Raw genomic sequence first — 19,111 nt, 5'->3', positions numbered from 1 at the left:
GTGACGGGGTGGGCCCGCAACCTCCCCATCGACCCTGTCTTGAGTGTGACAGGAGGGGGTGCCCCAACCCCCCAATAGGCCCTACCCTGAGCGTGACTGAGGGTGGCATCGCAACATCCCGATCCGCCCTGCTCTGTGCATGACGGGGCGGTGCCCCAACTCCCCAATCGGCCCTGCTCTGAGCCCGACCAGGGGCTGCACCTAGGGATTGGGCCTGCCCTCTGCCACCCAGGTGCAGGCCTAAGCCAGCAGGTCGTTATCTCCTGAGGGGTCCCAGACTGCAAGAGGGCACAGGCTGGCTGAGGGACCCCCTCTCCCCCTGAGTGCACAAATTTTTGTGCACCAGGCCTCTAGTATATATATAAAAGCCTAACATGTAAAGTGTCTCCTCGGGAGTTTGATCACTCAGTATGATGTGCACTGACCACCAGGGGGGCGGCAAGGAACAAAGGGAGGCCCCATCCGTCAGCCAGCAGCCAGGGAAAGGAGGCCCTGGCTGGCAGCTGGAAGGCCCCCAATTGGCCCTGACCACCGTCCAGGCCTAGGGACCCTACCCATGCACAAATTTCATATGCCAGGCCTCTAGTGTTAACGTAAAAAGCAGGATACCTTGCATTAGTGGTGTAAATATAGGTCCTTTCCCCTCTCCACTGTTTCAACCATAATTGTTTGGTGTTTTTTTAATTATATATTTTTTATTGATTTCACAGAGAAAGGGAGAGGGAGAGATAGAAGCATCAATGATGAGAGAATCATTGATTGGCTACGTCCTGCACGATCCCTTCTTAGGTATCAAATCCACAACCCAGGCATGTGTATTCCTTGTTCATAGGTTGACACCCAACCACTGAGCAACACCAGTCAGGCCGTAATTGTTTCTATATCAAAAATTTTCTTTTATTTTTTAAAACATTTTTATTGATTTCAGAGAGGAAAAAGGGAGAGATAGAAACATCAATGATGAGAGAGAATCATTGATTGGCTGCCTCCTGCACACTCCACACTCGGGATCGAGCCTGCAACCCGGGCATATGCCCTTGGCTGGAATCAAACTCGGGACCCTTCAGTCTGAAGGCCAAACTCTACCCAATTCAGCTAGGGCAAGAATTTTCTGGGTAAATTACCTGGCTTTCTGCATTTTTTTCAAATGCACACTATTATAAGTTCTGAAATTGAGTTACAGACTTAACCCTTTTCGGTCCAACGTGTAGGCTGACTCGACAGACCAGGCGCTAGGAGCAGGTCCAACGTCTGAGGCTGAGACACCGCAAACTGGTTCAACATTCAATCCTATCAATTAATTTGGACCAGACTGTTTGAATTCCAGAAATAAAATTGGACCACAAAGGGTTAAATCCCTGTTTTCCCATTGGAACTTAATTTCATCATTAATTATAAGGAAAATTTGTTTTACAGGTTCAAAGAAGAAGAAAAATGCCAAGCCTTTAAGTTTTAAGGTTGGAATAGGCAAAGTTATCAGAGGAGTAAGTAAAAAATGGCAGTGTGTCAAGAGATTCTGGCACATGCTACTTGTGGCATGGTACTATAAAGAATTAGGATTCTGGATATCATGAAAACAAGCTTTGGAGTATGACAAATTTGGGCTATCACCACTAAATGTTCTGGCACAAATTAGTAAGGTATCTAGGTCTCAGTTTCCTCATCTATAAAATAAGGACTGTACAGCCTACCTCAAGGTTACTCAAAGATTAAATGAACATAATTTAAATCATGTAATATTGCAGAGACTCCAATATTCCATCCTACCTCTTATCTTTTCCTTCAAAAATTAATTTTTAGTGTGTTTAGCTTTTTATTTTTATTTTCATATTTTTATTGATTTTTTATAGAGAGGAAGGGAGAGAGATAGAAACATCGATGAGAGAAAAACAGCGATCAGCTGCCTCCTGCACTCTCCCACTGGGAACGTGCCCGCAACCAAGGTACATGCCCTTGACTGGAATCGAACCTGGGACCTTTCAGTCCGCAGGCCGACGCTCTATCCACTGAGCCAAACCGGTTTCGGCTGTTTAGCTTTTTAAATTTTCTTTTAGATTCTTGTAAGATGTTGCATGGCTGTTGTACCACTTATAACACGATCAATAAAGATAAAATATCTGTTCCACTGAAGTACTAATAAAAGCAAGAGTTTGTTCTATAGCCCTCACCTCTCACAACTTAGGCTCAAAGACCAGAAAATCTTTCAAACGTAAGTATACCTTTATCCAACTTTCCCTGTGAGATAACAAGAAAACTGAGAAAAGGGGAAGTTAGCTGTACTTGACCACTGCAGTGTAAAAGAGATATAAGAGTACTGATTATCAGCTTCATTGAATCGGGTTGTCATGTTAGGGCCCACTTATTTTAATTTGTCTTTACTCAGGACACCAAACATTAATAACTGAAACACATATTTAAATGAAGTTATAAGAACCTTCAGTGTATTTCTTTTTAAGTCTTAAAATGATTCAATCATATCCAGAGCCCAAAATATAAAATAATTTGGAATTAAAGGCTTAGTTGGAAATAACCTTAATGCTACCTGATTATACTAAGTTGAGAGCAATTGTCAGGTTGAGCTATTTTTCTATCTAATTTACTTACTGGTAAATTTCTTCTAGTTTATTTTCTTAATTTTCAGTATCTGGCAAATCTCTCTGTCCCTTGAACTTCATGAACAGTTACATTTCAACATAGTATATATTAAGTCATATTCTATATCCTTTCATTGTATTTATTTAACTATTTTTGGTAACTGGCTTTAAGATCCAAATTTGGGCAAAATGTAGCAGCAACCCAGAAATCTCTCACTTTGAGTAGTTTCACCTTCTACAAAATATATTAATGCTCTAGCATGTACTTTGTTTTTAACAAACATCATGACTCCACTGTTAACAATTTGGTAATCTGAAGATCGTTTTAGAGATAGTACTTGTTAGTTTCTCCTTATAAGAATAATTTCAGAAATTTGTCCAAGGATGTAATAGTGTAGCAAAGAAATTATTGTGCTAATAAACCAGTTTCCATATTACAGTTTACAAAAGTGCTTTTATATTATATCATTTAAGGCATTTGAGTATTATATTAAAAAAATGGTTTAATATATTCTTTTTTCATTGAGGAAATAAAGGACAATGATTTGAGGACTCTCCCAAGGACATTACCATTTATGACATAATGAAATCCAGTAATAAAATGTTTTTCTGTATATAACCTTACCTGTTTTCTGGTTTCACATGTATTTTTGAGAATCATTAATTTGATTCTATATTCTTGCCTTTAGTGGGATGAAGCGCTCTTGACTATGAGTAAAGGAGAAAAAGCTCGACTAGAAATTGAACCAGAATGGGCTTATGGTAAGAAAGGACAGCCTGATGCCAAGTATCCTTTGTAATTAAAGGAAAAACACTATAAAGGATCACCTGAAGATATAAAAGATGCTATCTAGGTTAACCTCCAGATCAGGAATCCTGTTCAGACCAGAATTCCTGATTTAGATGCTTTTGTGTCAACACCTCCAATATAGACAACTGGAGGCCCGGTGCACAAATTCGTGCACGGGTGGGGTCCCTCTGGGTGGCCTGCAGGGATAGGGCTGAAACCCCCAGTCCAACGCTGCCTGCAGCTCCTACCTGCTTCTCCAGCTCATCCTGGCTCCACTGTGCCTGCCACAGGCTCGCGTCTAATCAATCCCTATAGGGAGAGGCTCATGTTGCAGTAGCAGCACTCACCAGCCATGAGCCCTGCATCTGGTGCCCTCCCAAGGGAAATGGCCTGCAGGATTATGCTGAAACCAGCTCTCTGACATCCACTAAGGGGTCCCAGATTGTGAGAGGGCACAGGCCAGGCTGAGGGACCGAAGGAGGGCTCCAGGGCATGTCCAGGCCATCTCACTCAGTCCCAATTGGCTGGACCCAGCAGCAAGCTAACCTACTGGTCAGAGCATCTGCTCCCTGGTGGTCAGTGCATGTCATAGCAAGCAGTTGAGCAGCCATAGGATATTAGCATATTACCCTTTGGTTGTTCAGTTCTGCTGTTTGTTCTATTTGCATATTACCCTTTTATTATATAGGAGGATTATGTATTGGTACAAAGTATTCAAACTTGAGCTGGAATATCCTTTCTTCCTCTTACTCATGCTCTTAATTTTTAAGATTTAAACTGAGATTTAAGTTTTCCTCTATGACAGGCAATTATTTGAAGGGTTTACTATTTAAGGAGTTAAGATGCCCAATACAAACAACTGTAGCATATTGTAGAATGCAGATATGTCTCATGGTATTTTTGCTACAGTGTAATTTCAGGCAATTATAAAAATGGAACACATGTTGGGGATTACCAGTTGTGAAATGAAGGAGAACAGTTGGGTTCAACATGCTGTAAGCTTTTGTGATCAATACTAATGACAGTATACTTTTCTGATAAAAAGAAAAAAAGAGCCATGACTCCAGACCATTCCACCAGAACTAAATGGTTACTAATAGCCAAGTGGGAAGGTAGTTTTTTTGTTGTTGGTTCCATTCCCATTGTAAGTTTGGAAAAAAAGTTTTTGGAAGTCCTCTCTGGTCTTACCAATTAAAATTATTTGGGAATATAATAGTCTCTTCTAAGCCTATTAGAATGAGTTGGCTAGCTACAGCGCGCGCGCGCGCGCTCTCTCTCTCTCTCTCTCTCTCTCTCTCTCTCTCTCTCTCTCTGAAGCATGTTAAGATCAATCAGATAAAAGTCACACTCTTCTCTAAACTCAGCATTTTAAAACAGCAAATATCAGGTACTACCTCATATGAACTTTGATTTAATATATACCCAGCTAGATTGAAAAAAAATTTTTTTGAATACTGAATAACAAGTTTTCATTAAGTGGTTGCTAAATTGGGAGTACTAGTTAGGCATCCAGATAAGGAAGATCCCAGCCAAGCTAAAGCCTAGTCAGCCTATAATTTCTATTTACAAAGGTATCTATCTCTATTAGGAACCACTATGCTTGGAATGTATTAGCCTATAAGTCAGCTGCAAAGCCTTCTAATTTTAGACTAAGATTATTGGGAATGAGAAGCAATTTTATCATATTTACCTTAACTTCTTGAACAGAATCCCACCAAATGCAAAACTCATTTTTGAAGTGGAGTTAGTGGATATTGATTGAAACAGCAATGCTTCTGATCTAAGACATCAGCCATAGCCTTGAAGAAAGTTACGTAACTAATTACAGCTGGTTACTATTGTAATGGAAGTGAACTGGAAAATTTATAGTTATGTTAGAACTTGTTTACTCTCTCCCAAAAATTAAGAAATATAATCTGTTATAAATCCCTGCAGTTTAAAATATTTTACTACAGCTGTGTAAATTACTAGTTAAGAACTTTTCCTTTTACCTCATGTTGTAAACTAAAAGGCTCAATAAAAATGTACCCAATGTCTTGATTTGTTTGGTGTTAATGTTCTGATTAGGTTTACCAGGACTAAGGCTTCATCAAACCAGGGAGCAGCGAATTGTTCGTACAGCTTTGTCAGACATTCATTTAAAATCTTTAAATATTTCTGTATAGTGAGAAGATAAAAGCACAGAGATTGAGAGGAATGAAAAAGATAAAAGGTCTAAGAAATTCTAATAAGAAGATTAATAGCTGAATATAACAGCTTTATATAAAGTTAATAGGTGATTCCCTAAATAAACTCATAACAATTGGTGGATGAGTCTTCAGTTTTATTACAAAAATGTAGATGATCAGTTTGATCAAAATGAAAGCTTGTTCACAAATTTACATGAATATTGTAAATACAAAGTCTTCTGAAACAACATAAGTTTTGATACAATTTTCATTTTTTAAAGGGATGCAAACATTTCGATTTTCTGATCTGTAATCTCTATGCCATGGCATAGTATTTTAATAGTGTGTATCTTTCCTGCAGTTAAATCAAAAGTCACAGGGATAATTGAAACACGCAGACAAAGCCTGGTCAGTAAAGGCTAAAAATCCATTTTTTGGTGGGTTTTTTCCCCTCTTTTTACAGAGAGGTAAATCCTTAATAACCAGCCCTTTATGTATTTTCAGACTCTTGTACTACACTGACATTTGCAGTCAGTTTTTTTCCCACCCTTAAGGCTACAAAATGCATTGCAAAAGAATTCTAGACCACTTAATGCAAAAATCAAAAAAATAGTTCTCCAATAAAAAGTAAACTTTATAAATGGTAGGAAATAGTATCTGTGGTAAGCTACTAAGTGACATTTTCCCTAATACTAAAATCATGTTACACAGAAACAGGGAAGACAAGTTGTCAAATATGACAAGCCAATGTTTACATCTCTTGTTGAAAAAAAATAACATTATACTTTCCACACACTCCATCTGATATTTATATTTTCCCATCAAGTTGGAGGGGGAGGATAATACTGTCCATAATTCCAAGGATTCTGGTAATTGTACTGAAAGGAAAAAGCAAACATGTTAGCATACCAGAACTATGGCTGAGCTCATACAAAATAATTAAAGCAGATATGTGTAAGAAAACAGGCATGTATTCACTTGTAGAAATTCCAAGACTTAACCACAAAGATAATGTATTATACCATCTGAAACAGAAGACCTGTTTTTTTTCTAAAATAAAAAAGACTGCCCTGATTTATGCTTTTCTAATAACATATATGAACAAAAAATTCATTTATAATTATGTAAACTCACTTGATACCAGGCACTATAATTATATGCAGCTTGATTTGCTTGTAAATCACCATCAATCAACTGCGCAGAGGATGAAGCTGTATCTTCTGTGTGTGCTTTTTTTTCCTCTGGTTCTTCTGATCTATATAAAAGGTCAAAGTGGAACTTTTAACAGCTCTTACAATAAGTACTTTAACAAACAGATAAATGTCACCTGTGTACATTTATTTTTCTGATGTTCTCAACCATTCAAGAGTTGTATACAATTTTTTCAAATCATGAAAATAAAGTATCTCAATTACCACAACATGAAAGTATCCTAATACACAATATTTTAAAATCAATTTTAAAATATACATTTATTGATTTCAGAGAGGAAGGGAGAGGGAGAGACAGAAACATCAATGATGAGAGAGAATCAATTATCTCTTGGCTCCTACATGCCCCACACTGGGTAATGAGCCCACCAGCGGGGCATGTGCCCTGACTGGGAATTGAACCATGACCTCCTGGTTCATAGGTTGACATTCAACCACTGAGCCACACTGGCCTAGCAAAGGCAACATTTAAAAATATTTGTCTTCTCTGTTCTTTTCTCTCTCTAAAAAACATATCCTCAGGTGAGGATAAATTATATTTTTCTTTAAAGTCATTTCCACAATGAAAAATGTCATCTTTTAAACATCCTTTCCTGACTCAACAAATATGTACATACCCATTTTCTGCTTTCCTTTTCAAAGAATCCTGTTCTTTTAGGAGTGTTTGATGCTCATCATAAGCACTCAGAAGCCTGAGAAGGAATAAAAACATCCATTGAAATATACAAAACCCAAAATGTTAATTTTAAAAATTTATTTCTACTTAGGGAAACAAAATATATTGCAATAGACATCCTTTTATTTATATATATATTTTTTAAATGAGCCAGCAGCCTAATCTGTCCTCAGCTACCTTTTTTTATCTATTTCCTTTGGGACACCATTGCCCTATACTTTCCTTCTCACTCTATGTAGTTCAAAGATATAGGCCTGGCTAGTCACATTATACCCCTGGGCCAATTAATGGTTTAGAGGTGAGACTATGACCCAAAGCAGGAGTCCCAGAATTTTTTATGAGCTACTGGAAAAGTATTTTCTGTACTACAGTTGTCTAAAGCTGATGGGATGCTGGCCAAGTTTATTATTTATAATACATGGGAGAACCTGCCTTTGAATCTACGACACAACTAAAACAAGGATCTTGTCAAAGGGAACACGAGACCTGACAATTCTACAATTTGTATACTTTTGAATCTAATTTAAATGCTATTGAAGACATCTGCATTTAGGATAAAATGCTTTTAAAATTTGGCCATGTGATAAAACTGAATTAGAACTAATATAAAACTATAGTATAATGGGTTACCATTGATTAAAAAAACAAGCTTTAACAAAATTCTGATGTGACATATGTAAAATTGTTAATACCAGTAATCTCAGGTCAAATGTTTACTCATTTTCAAGCACTTTAAATGGACTAATTTCCTTAAGGCCTTAACAACCTGTGGGTTAGGTGATACAGAGAATCTCCATGTGAAAAATTTGAAAATAAGAATACACAAATCAGTAAGTGACAGAGCTAGGATTTAAGCCTATATTTGTCAGACTTCAACATTAATTCTTACCAATTCATTATACTGCTACCTAAATTTTTATGTGCCTCATTTACTTTTCACATTATACCTTTCTAAAAATTTCAACAACATACTACCCAATACTTAAGGTCCTCCATAACTGTACTTGTAAGGACCTAATTGGCATCTTTGTATTGAACTTCCGATTTGTCTGCATATTATTACCAAATTAACATGCCATTTAATCTCAATAAAACCACTAATAGTTTCCTACTGTCAATTGTGTACTCTCCATGTTCTCTGAACTCAAACTAGCTTTCAAAGCACAGAACGAACAATCACTTCTACTTCAGCAGATGTTATTTGTATATGAATTTTAACTTGCTTTTACATTTTATCCTCTTCTCAGTTTATCAGTATCCAGTAGTTAATTAAATGAAGCCCTACCTCCCCTATGAAGGATGATAAATCCATTCTGATCCAGAGCCTTAAAACTTATGTCACCTCATACACATGTATATCCTCTGATCACCATCCCATCCAACTAGACTAAAAGCTAGAATTACATATTCCATTTAATTTCTTAAATGCAAAACAAACAGAAGACATTAAATATACAGGACATGAGGTGCTTAAGAGCAGACTGTAAAGCGGGTTCTAAATCCAGCTGGCACAATATTAATAACTAATCCCAGATGCACAATGTAATAGCTAAGTGACCTTGGAAAAGAATCCCTAAACTTTCTTTAAACCCTTTTTCATCCATTGAAAGAATAACAGTACTTATACCCCTCATCAGATTGCTATGTATTTTACATTAGATAATTCTTATAAAACATTTAATTGAAGCCAAGCACATATGTACCATTGTGTTAAAATGGAACTCAAGTTAAATGATTTTTTAAAATTTTACTAAGCCATCAAGAATGTATACACACACATGTAAGTACACAGACACAAAACTAAATCTTATTTTATCAACAGCTGTTTCAATGTAAATAACTCTAAATTAGAATAATTAGAGAAGGCACATTTCTAACAGGAACTGGGATATTTCCTTACTAGAATCATGTAAGAATGGAATCACAGCAAATAAATTTCTCTAATAAATTGCTACTCTTCTATTTTGCAAGTTTAAATCTTAAACTTGTCCTTTTCCCAAATCCCCTAGAGTGAATCCTTGTACCATCCTCAACTTTCAGCCTTTTACAACGCACAAAGATGAGGCCATTAGGTATCATCTGCAGAACCATTTCCATTCTCTTTTCCAATCTGAAATACAATGGCATTCTTCCAGATTAATCCATCCACCTTTAGTGGTCTATATACCAAATGTTTCTGTGTTTCAAGGTTCAATCCTTAATCCCATTTTTCATGGGATTGCTGCTTCCTGTCTTCCTTCATCCACTCATTGTTTAAATTACCATGCTAAGTTTTAACAATAGTTTGGAAGGAAATAGAAACCGTATGTCCTACGATTAAGCACATACATACATTTGCAAAACTGAATTACCTCAGATATACCTGATGAAAAAGTAACCTAGGCAAACATTTTAAATTTAACAATATATTAATTTGTACTAATCATCAAATTCCCAACCAAAACTATCAATGCTCATTTACTATTCAAATAGATAATATATAATTAAGATCTTACTTATTAACATCTGAACCAAAATCTTCAAGAAATTCCACTTTTCTCTGAGAAAATGTAATTCTCATTTTAACAGGTAATGAACCATGTATAGCTTTGTCAAAACAATTTAGGATATTTTCTTCATTTTGTTTGAGGTCACCACTATATTCCATTTCAAGTAAATTGAGATATAACTTTGTGTTCTCCTGTGTAAAAAGTAGTATCGTTAATAATATTTCTTAAATATTTTGATTAGACCACATATATTTAAAATGCCCTAATTTTGATGTCTCAATTTAAAAAATTCAATATTGAAAATTGTGTATTAAAATGTAACTTGTGTTAAATGTTTTCAGCATTCACTGAATAAGAAAAAACCAATTAGCACATTGATAGCACATCATCTTAGTTATTTCCCAAACAATATGTACATTGTTCAGTGCCAATAAATTAAAGCCCTATATTCTATCTTGAGTTTAATGTGGCTTGACTTCCCATAACAAATATAAACTAAAACATGAAAAAAAATGATCTCTGTACTTCTCAATAAATTAAGTCTTTACAACTGTAGATAATTATCTTAAACAGATGGAAACAAACAGTGATAAACCTGTCTTACACAGACCTGGGATCAGCTAAAAATGTAAAAAGTGAGCTATTTCCCATACACTGCCCATCAACTGGTACATGAAAAGGAGAATCATCCTTTGGAAAAGGAGCATCATCTCACTGCTACAGTCCTGCAGGGTAGCTAGTACCATGCTTTTGTGCTCCCAAGATCCTCTACTTAATAATCAGTAAATCTGCTACACAATTTCTAAATGTGGAGAAAATAGACTGTAACAATGTCTGCAACCTTTTAATTGATAATACAAATATTTTTTTTTAAAGAATGGCAACATCAGTTTAGAGGGACTGTTGTCTTCATTTAGTAATTAAATATATTACATACAGACCAAATCTTTCATCATAGTTGCCAGAATGAAAATTAACAGAACAAAAAAATGACCACTGGTTTTTCATGGAAGATACTCCAAAAACACAAATACATACTTTGTCTCTTTCAATTGCTTCCAAAAGCACCTTTTTTGATTTTGCAAAGTTTTTTTGTATTTTGAAAAGATGCCGGGCTAGTTTAATAGCATAAAACGATGATTCGGTATTCGATTTGGCATTCTTAATAGCATCTTGAAGTAAATGTTCAGCTTCTTCCATATTTCCATGTCGTCGTTCTAAACTTACTCTTCTCAAACGAACCATTGCCAATCCTAGAACACATTCTTCAAACGTTCTCAAGATATTCCTGGCTTCATTAATATTACCTAGAAATAGTAATTAAATGTTTATGCTTTTGTTTAAACTTTTGAAATATCCTCTAAGCCAGGCATTGCCAAATAACAGCCCATAGGCTAAATCCAGCCTTCTGCCTGTTTTCTTAATGTTTCTTTTTTTAATTGAAAAGTGTTTTTTTTTTCTTTTGAGAGAGAGAAAGGGAGAGATAGAAACATCAAAGATGACAGAATCATTGTTGGCTGCCTCCTGCACACCACCTACTGGGAATGGATCCTGAAACCGGGGCATGTGCCCTGACCGGGAATTGAACTGTGACCTCCTGATTCACAGGTTGATGCTCAATCACTGAACCACACCGGCCGGGCTGCCTGTTTTTAATTTTTAAAAACTAAAACAAACTCTTTTATTTATGTATTATCTATGGCTGCTTCTGGGCTACAATGGCAGAGTTCTGAGGAATAAAGCTATACAGCCTGCAAAGCCTAAAGTATTTAGTATCTGGCCCTTTACAGAAAAATTTTACTGACATTTACTTTACACTACACTATCCCTTAACATTCAATTCCTGTATCTTCATCCAGAAGTAAAATCCCCCAAAATATCAACTGTTTCCTCATTCTTACCCTGCTGTTCCTCAAAAGCTGCCCAAAGCATATGCACCACAGGTTTCTTTGGGAGATGAATAGTGCAAGCTCTGCTGAAGACATGCCTCACTCCTTCAATGCTATGGTTTTCCATGTACTTGGCATACTACATACAGAACAGAGGAAATACTGAATAATTTACAGTTGAACCAGCCATTAAATATGTGACAGAACGATAAAATTCTATTTTTAAACCCATTCAGCACCTTTATTGAACCACTAGACTAGTTTCTGTAAGGAAGGACGAAGAGAGGCAACGAGGTTGGCATATGCAGCAGTCAAATCTGGTTGCAAGCAGACCATCTCCTAATGCAACAGATATAGTTATATGAACAACATTCAACAGAAGTACAAAAAAGGTTAGTCACTAGTCAATGTTTATAATATATTCAAGTTTCAGAGCATGTAATTTTCTTACCTTAATCCAAAACTCCTCATAGAGGGCACATGATATGACACATCTTTCAAAGAGAACCACAACTCGTTCATGAGTCCCATTTTCAATTTCAAATTCTAAGTATTCTTTCCAGTTTTTTAATTGTGCCTTTTCCAATGGTTTCACATGAAAATAAGGTCTTTTAATCTGCAATAAAGTGACATGGCAATTAAAGTAAACCAACAACATTGCCCTAGCTGGTTTGGCTCAGTGAATAGAGCGTCGGCCTGTGGACTGAGGCGTCCCAGGTTTGATTCCAGCCAAGGGCACATGTCTGGGTTGCAGGCTCGATCCCCAGTGTGGGGTGTGCAGGAGGCAGCCGATCAATGAGTCTCTCTCATCATTGATGTTTCTATCTATCTCTCCCTCTCCCTTCCTCTCTGAAATCAGTAAAAATATATTAAAAAAATAATAATGTAAACCAACACCAAAATATGTATGACTACAGTAACAATGTTATTTAAATTATAAATATAATTGCAAATATACCAAAAATTTTAATCATATCTCATGATTTAAAAAAAAAATACAAAAACATTTTAAATTAAAAGTCCTTAAATTCCTTAGGCTTTACAAACAGAAGAAACAGACTGTATTTTCCATTTTTTAGTTATTTTAACAGAACTACACAATTTTTTTATATTTAGGAAATCTTATTCTTTGATTACTTTTAAATTTAACAATTACTCCTTCGGAACAGAAAGAAAATCAGTGGTTGCCTGGCCTAGGAGTGGGATGGGGGTTACTGCCTGGAAAGCTGCCAAGGGGATCGCTGGGATGACACAAGAGTTCTATATTTTGATTATGTGGTGACATTAATGCACAGACATTCGACAAAAATCATTTTACTAGCCAGTCACACAAAAAACATACAGTTGGCCCTCCACATCCAAGGATTTGCATCCATGGATTTAACCAACCAAGGATCGAAAGTATTATTTAAAAAAAATAAAAATCCTAGAAAGTTCCAAAAAGGAAAACTTGAATTTGCCATACTCCAAGCACTATGCTGAATCCACATGAATAAAATGATGTGTAGGCATGCCCTGCTGTATCCTATATGCAAACACTGCGCCACTTTATATAAGAAACTTAAGCACCCAAGGATTTGTATACCCACAGGGGTCCTGGAACCAGTCCTCTGAGGATATGGATACTGTATTATAGGATTTCATTCATACAAAAGGCCAGAGCAGGAAAATCTATAAGAACAGAAAGTAGATTAGGAGTACTTTAGGGCTAGGGCTGGGGCTGAGGTTGGGAGGTGTCAAATGAGTAAATGAATAGAGGGGTGAGAGCTAAGGGTAAAAAGGGTTTCTCAGTGCCTTGGTTCGTGTGGCTCAGTTGGTTGGAGCATCATCCCGTACACAGAAAGGGTCATGTTTGGGAGGCAACCAATCGATATTTCTCTCCCACATTGATGTCTGTCTGTCACTCAAATGAATTTTCAAAAATTTTAAAAACTGACTGTAGTGACAGTTATAGTTTTCTGTGAATATATTATGAACTATTAAAGCAGGGGTCCTCAAACTTTTTAAACAGGGGGCCAGTTCACTGTCCCTCAGACCATTGGACGGCCGGACTATAGTTTAAAAAAAACCTATGAACAAACTCCTATGCACACTGCACATATCTTATTTTGAAGTAGTTTGAGGACCCCTGTTAAAGTATATACTTTAAATGGTTGAACTGCCGAAACCGGTTTGGCTCAGTGGCTAGAGCGTCGGCCTGCGGACTAAAAGGTCCCAGGTTCGATTCCGGTCAAGGGCATGTACCTTGGTTGCGGGCACATCCCCAGTGGGGAGTGTGCAGGAGGCAGCTGGTCGATGTTTCTCTCTCATCGATGTTTCTAACTCTCTGTCTCTCTCCTTTCCTCTCTGTAAAAACTCAATAAAATATATTTTTTTAAAAAAATGGTTGAACTATATAATATGGGAATTATTAATAAAGCTATTAAAAAACAGATATAAAAAATTAGATTATGGCCGAAACCGGTTTGGCTCAGTGGATGGAGCCTCAGCCTGCGGACTGAAAGGTCCCAGGTTCGATTCCGGTCAAGGGCATGTACTTGGGTTGCGGGCACATCCCCGTCGGGGGATGTGCAGGAAGCGACTGATCGATGGTGCTCTTTCATCGATGTTTCTGACTCTCTATCTCTCTCTCTTCCTCTCTGTAAAAAATCAATAAAATATATTTAAAAAAAAAAAAAATTAGATTATGAAAAAAAACCTCATTTCATTGTACACCTAAAATGGGTATATTTTGTTACATGTGAAATATAACTCAGTGTGTTTTCCTGTACACTGAAAGGTCACAGGTTTGATTCCCCGTCAGGGAACATACCCAGGTTGCAGGTTCAATCCCTGGTTGGGGTTCATATGGGAGGAAACTGATTCATGTTCCTCTCTCTTTTCTCTTTGTCTCTCCCTTCCTCTCTATAGAAAATCACTAAAAACAACCTCGGGTGAGGATTGAAAAAAAATTGAACAATTCTTAAAAGTATGATTCAGATTAAAGAAATGTAAGTCTGAATTTAATAAGTTTTTAAAATTAATAATGGAAAATGATAAAATTGATGATAGCAACAAATGGGAAGAATGTCTTATTAAGCGAATATCAAGAAAAAGTAGCAGTATAGACATTATTTGAAACTGAAAAATACATTATTCCTATTGCTATATTTTCAAGACAATTACAAAACAAAAACACTTACACCTTCTTCAAATGTCCACCTTTTACTAACTTCATGCTCATTATAATTAAACATTTCTTGATGAATTTCAATGATTCTGTGCCTCATGTTTTCTATTTCAGTAATTAGCTTAGGAAGAAAAAGAAAAAAATTTAAAATTACACAAGTTACATAATGAAATTTTAAAATATCACTACTTAAAACATCACTACAGAATTTCCTAACAAACCACCTTCCTATTATATTTTTTAAATAGACTAGAGGCGCAGTGCACAAAAGGGGGGTCACTCAGCACGGCCTGCAGCCTGTGGAATGGGGCCTAAATCGGCAGTTGGACATCCCTCTCTCAATCCAGGACCGCTGGCTCCTAACCACTCTACCTGCCTGCCTGATCACCCCTAACTGCCTCTGCTTGCCAGTCTGATCGCCCCCTAACTTCCCCCCCTGCCGGCCTGGTCGCCCCCTAACTGTCCGGAAGAAAGTCAGATGTCCAGTCGACCCAGTCTAATTAGCATATTACCCTTTTATTAGTATAGATGGCTAGTACATCACCATGTAGGCAAGATATTCCTTCTAAGCTATTTCCAGATGTCTCATAGTAAAGCATACCAGCTAAAAAATTCCAGCTGTCTTAATCAGAAATTAACTTCATATGAGCTACAAGTCATACAACACACACAGTTAGTTAAGGGATATTAAAGTTTACTTTCTCATGCTTGAAGGATTTTTAAGTCTAATTACCTTTGCTGGATCAGTTATGTCTTCAATTCCTGACGGCAGATCATCACCAGGAGGACCGTCATCACCACTGTGTCCATTTACAGAAGCTAATTCCCTTCGCAGCTGAATAAACTGTTCACCAGTTAGAAGATCTCTAGGCAAGTTATTCTGTATATGCTCTTTAAATCTACAGACAGACAATAAAAATATATGCTGTTAATTCCTGTCACACATTACTCTTTCAAAGGACCTCTGACTTAAAGAAACCAAAACACAAAACCCTTTCTTTTTCCTATAGTAAAAACCTACTAGTCTATAAACACCTTCACTTCCTCTCTGCCTTTGCAATGGAACAGAGAAGGCATGGACAGGCATAAATTCAAATCCTGATTCTGTCCATTGTCATTAGCTTGACTTAAGGAAAGTTTTTCCCATCTCAAAATCTTGGTTTTCTCATTTGTAAAATGGCACAATACCTATCTTGCAAAGTTACTGTAAAATTAAATATAGTTATGCGTAAATTATAAATGACCATTAATAAACGACCAGCAAATGTTTGTCTTTCCTTTCCCACCTGCCAATTATTCCTGAATCCAGATGTTAGTATCAAACACTCCAATAAAACTGCTCTAAAGTCATGAAGAATTTCTTACATGCAAAATTAAATGGATACCTGTTTCATACTTCAAACCTAATGATGTCTTCAGTATTTAAGGTTGATAACCACATCTCCCTTTTAGAACCTTCTTCATCTTGACTCTTTGGCTTTCCTCCAAGTCTCTGACTGCCCTTTGAGGGTACTATCTGCCTCTAAGTACTACGTATTCCCAAGGATTCCACTCTGCATTTTCTTCTATTTTTATGTATTTCTCTGGCTGATCTTAGGAATAGTTTAAATATATTTCTCTGGCCAATATTGTTTGAAATGATAAGCATATTATGACTCAAAAATGTAACTCAACCCCAAACCTTTCTTCTAAATTCCACATTACTATATCCAATTGCCAATACTCTACACATAGAAATATAGATTAATTATAAGCAAAGAGTGTTTTGAAAAAAGCTTTATTTCATTTTATTCCCTTATACACATACAAATTTTAATAAAAAATATCCATTTGAGGAGCTAAATATATATCTACACTCTCTCATTTTGGAAACTTATATACAAAAAATGTCTTAAACTAAGTATGTCATCTTCATATCTCGGGTCTTAATGATTCTACCTTCTAAATACATCTTCATACCTTGCTCACTTTTCATCTAGATCAGTGGTTCTCAACCTGTGGGTTGAGACTCCTTTTGGGGTCGAACGACCCTTTCACAGGGGTCGCCTAAGACCATCGGAAAACATCTACAATTACATATTGTTTTTGTGATTAATCACTATGCTTTAATTATGTTCAATTTGTAACAATGAAATTGGGGGTCACCACAACATGAGGAACTGTATTAAAGGGTGGCGGCATTAGGAAGGTTGAGAACCACTGATCTAGATAAACATAAACTGGTCTTCTAGCCCCTAGTCTCACAATTCTCATACCCAAACCAATACTACTATCAAAATCCTTATCAAAAAGTAAAAATGAATTCTGACTAGATAGCTCAGTTGGTTAGAGCACTGTCCCCATATGCCAAGTTTCGTGTTCGATTCCCAGTCAAGTCACATAAAAAAACCAACCAAAGAATGTATAAATAAGTGCAACAGCAAATTGATATTTCTTTCTCCCTTCTCTTTCTCTCACCAGTAAATAAATTTTTTCAAACAAAACAGTAAACATGATCATAAGCACCTCCTGCCAAAATCTTTTCAGCAGGTTTATCCTGTTGTCAAGCTAAAAATCTAACCCCTTAGATAAAGTCTTTCAGATTCTTATCTAGCCTTTGACCCAAGCCCACCTCTTCAATGTTATTAGACATGGTTTTCCATGTGGTTGTACATCATGTATCACATATTCCAACATTATTCCCCAAGTTTCTGAAAATTAACTTAGGCTATTGGCACCTGGATTTTTAAACTTTCACAAATGTATGTAAATGACACTGAAACTAATTTACATTATGCAAAGTAATAGATACAAAGCTCAATTTGACCCCGTTCAACAATGGAAGGAAAAAGACTGTCTTATTTTTATTATATATTTACCTTTTAATTGATTTTAGAGAGGAAGGGAGAGAGAAAGAGAGAGAGACATGGATGTGAGAGAGAAACATTGACTAGCTGGCTGCCTCCTGTACGAACCCCATCAAACCTGCAACCAGGGAATTTGCCCTGACCTCCTCACATCAATGTTTCTCTTTCTCACTCCTCTCCCTCTAAAATCAATAAAAACATATCCTCAGGGCAGGATTAAAGAGAGAAGAATGGCTGAGTGTTTAATATACAGTGAGCCCTATGCCTGGGTTGCTGGCTCAATCTCATTAGCGGTTGTACAGGTAGGGGGCGTACAGGAGGCAGCTGATCGCTAATTCTCTCATCATTGATGTTTCTACCTATCTCTCCCTCTCCCTTCCTCTCTGAAATCAATAAAAATATATATTTTAAAAGCCATTAGAAAAAAATATCCTCGGGTGAGGATTAACAATCTATATTAATAACAGAGGAGTATTCAATTTGTCCGGGATGCCATCACAGTAACAGTAACAACCAGCAGCATAAACCAGCAGTCAGACATCCCCTGAGGGGTCCTGGATTGGAGAGGGTGCCCTGGGGGCGGGGCGAGGCAAAGGTGGTTAGGGGCAATCAGGCCAGCAAGGGAACAGTTAGGGGTGATCAGGCAGGCAAGCAGGCAGGCAGAGGTGGTTAGGGGCGATCAGGCAAGCAGGCAGGTGAGCAGTTAGGAGCCAGCGGTCCTGGATTGTGAGAATGTCTGACTGCCGGTTTAGGCCTGATCCCCGGGAGGGGTGCTTGGGCTAGAGTAGACCCTTGGAGGTCAGGGACTGCCATTACTGTGAGCGAAAAACAGATCTCACTCCCAAGCAGCAGAGGCAGTACAGCCCTACTGAAGCCACAGAGGCTCAAAACTGTGAGGCCACCGAGGAAAAAAAAAATCTTGCAATTCAGCGCTATCTACTGGAGCAGAGTAGAAAGACCTCCTCAGAGATAAATGGGAAAACAAAGAACAAACGCCATGAACAACAACAACGACCAGAAAAAAAATAAAAAATCCCCAGAAAACAAGCTGGAACACACGGAATTATGCGAGTTAAATGACAGAGATTTCAAGATTGCAGTTCTGAAAATGCTGAATGAGATGCGAGAAAATAAAAAAGCAACATAATCATCATACTTTCTTGTACAGAAAGACTTTCTGAGTCCATGTCAGTGGGATATTCTAAGTACACAGGAACATGGAATTAGTGGTTTTAACAGCTCTAATTAAAATGAAATCATTTTGTTTTTTGACTATATT

At 37.0% G+C, this 19,111-nt stretch overlaps 2 protein-coding genes across 2 annotated transcripts in view; one reads left to right on the top strand and one right to left on the bottom strand.

Moving 5' to 3' along the window:
- FKBP3 (FK506 binding protein 3) overlaps positions 1 to 5,424 on the top strand; it is a 20,393-nt gene extending 14,969 nt beyond the window's left edge. The window contains exons 5-7 of the mRNA XM_015557358.1: positions 1,417 to 1,484; positions 3,284 to 3,381; positions 5,092 to 5,424. Of these exons, the coding sequence (XP_015412844.1) occupies positions 1,417 to 1,484; positions 3,284 to 3,381; positions 5,092 to 5,146 (221 nt within the window). The 3' untranslated portion in view covers positions 5,147 to 5,424. The remainder of the gene's footprint in view (positions 1 to 1,416; positions 1,485 to 3,283; positions 3,382 to 5,091) is intronic.
- Positions 5,425 to 5,693: 269 nt separating this feature from the next.
- Positions 5,694 to 19,111, bottom strand: part of PRPF39 (pre-mRNA processing factor 39) — a 23,598-nt gene continuing 10,180 nt past the window's right edge. The window contains exons 5-13 of the mRNA XM_006777726.2: positions 15,720 to 15,885; positions 15,000 to 15,107; positions 12,269 to 12,433; positions 11,830 to 11,956; positions 10,967 to 11,235; positions 9,935 to 10,119; positions 7,381 to 7,455; positions 6,687 to 6,807; positions 5,694 to 6,430 (exon numbers count right to left, since the gene is read on the bottom strand). Coding sequence (XP_006777789.1) covers positions 6,374 to 6,430; positions 6,687 to 6,807; positions 7,381 to 7,455; positions 9,935 to 10,119; positions 10,967 to 11,235; positions 11,830 to 11,956; positions 12,269 to 12,433; positions 15,000 to 15,107; positions 15,720 to 15,885 — 1,273 coding nt within the window. The 3' untranslated portion in view covers positions 5,694 to 6,373. The remainder of the gene's footprint in view (positions 6,431 to 6,686; positions 6,808 to 7,380; positions 7,456 to 9,934; positions 10,120 to 10,966; positions 11,236 to 11,829; positions 11,957 to 12,268; positions 12,434 to 14,999; positions 15,108 to 15,719; positions 15,886 to 19,111) is intronic.

This window comes from Myotis davidii, unplaced genomic scaffold, assembly GCF_000327345.1.
Source record: "Myotis davidii unplaced genomic scaffold, ASM32734v1 scaffold409, whole genome shotgun sequence".
Lineage (NCBI taxonomy): Eukaryota > Metazoa > Chordata > Mammalia > Chiroptera > Vespertilionidae > Myotis > Myotis davidii.
Note: the sequence above shows the minus strand (reverse complement) of the source record. Positions and strands in the feature narration are given on the sequence as shown.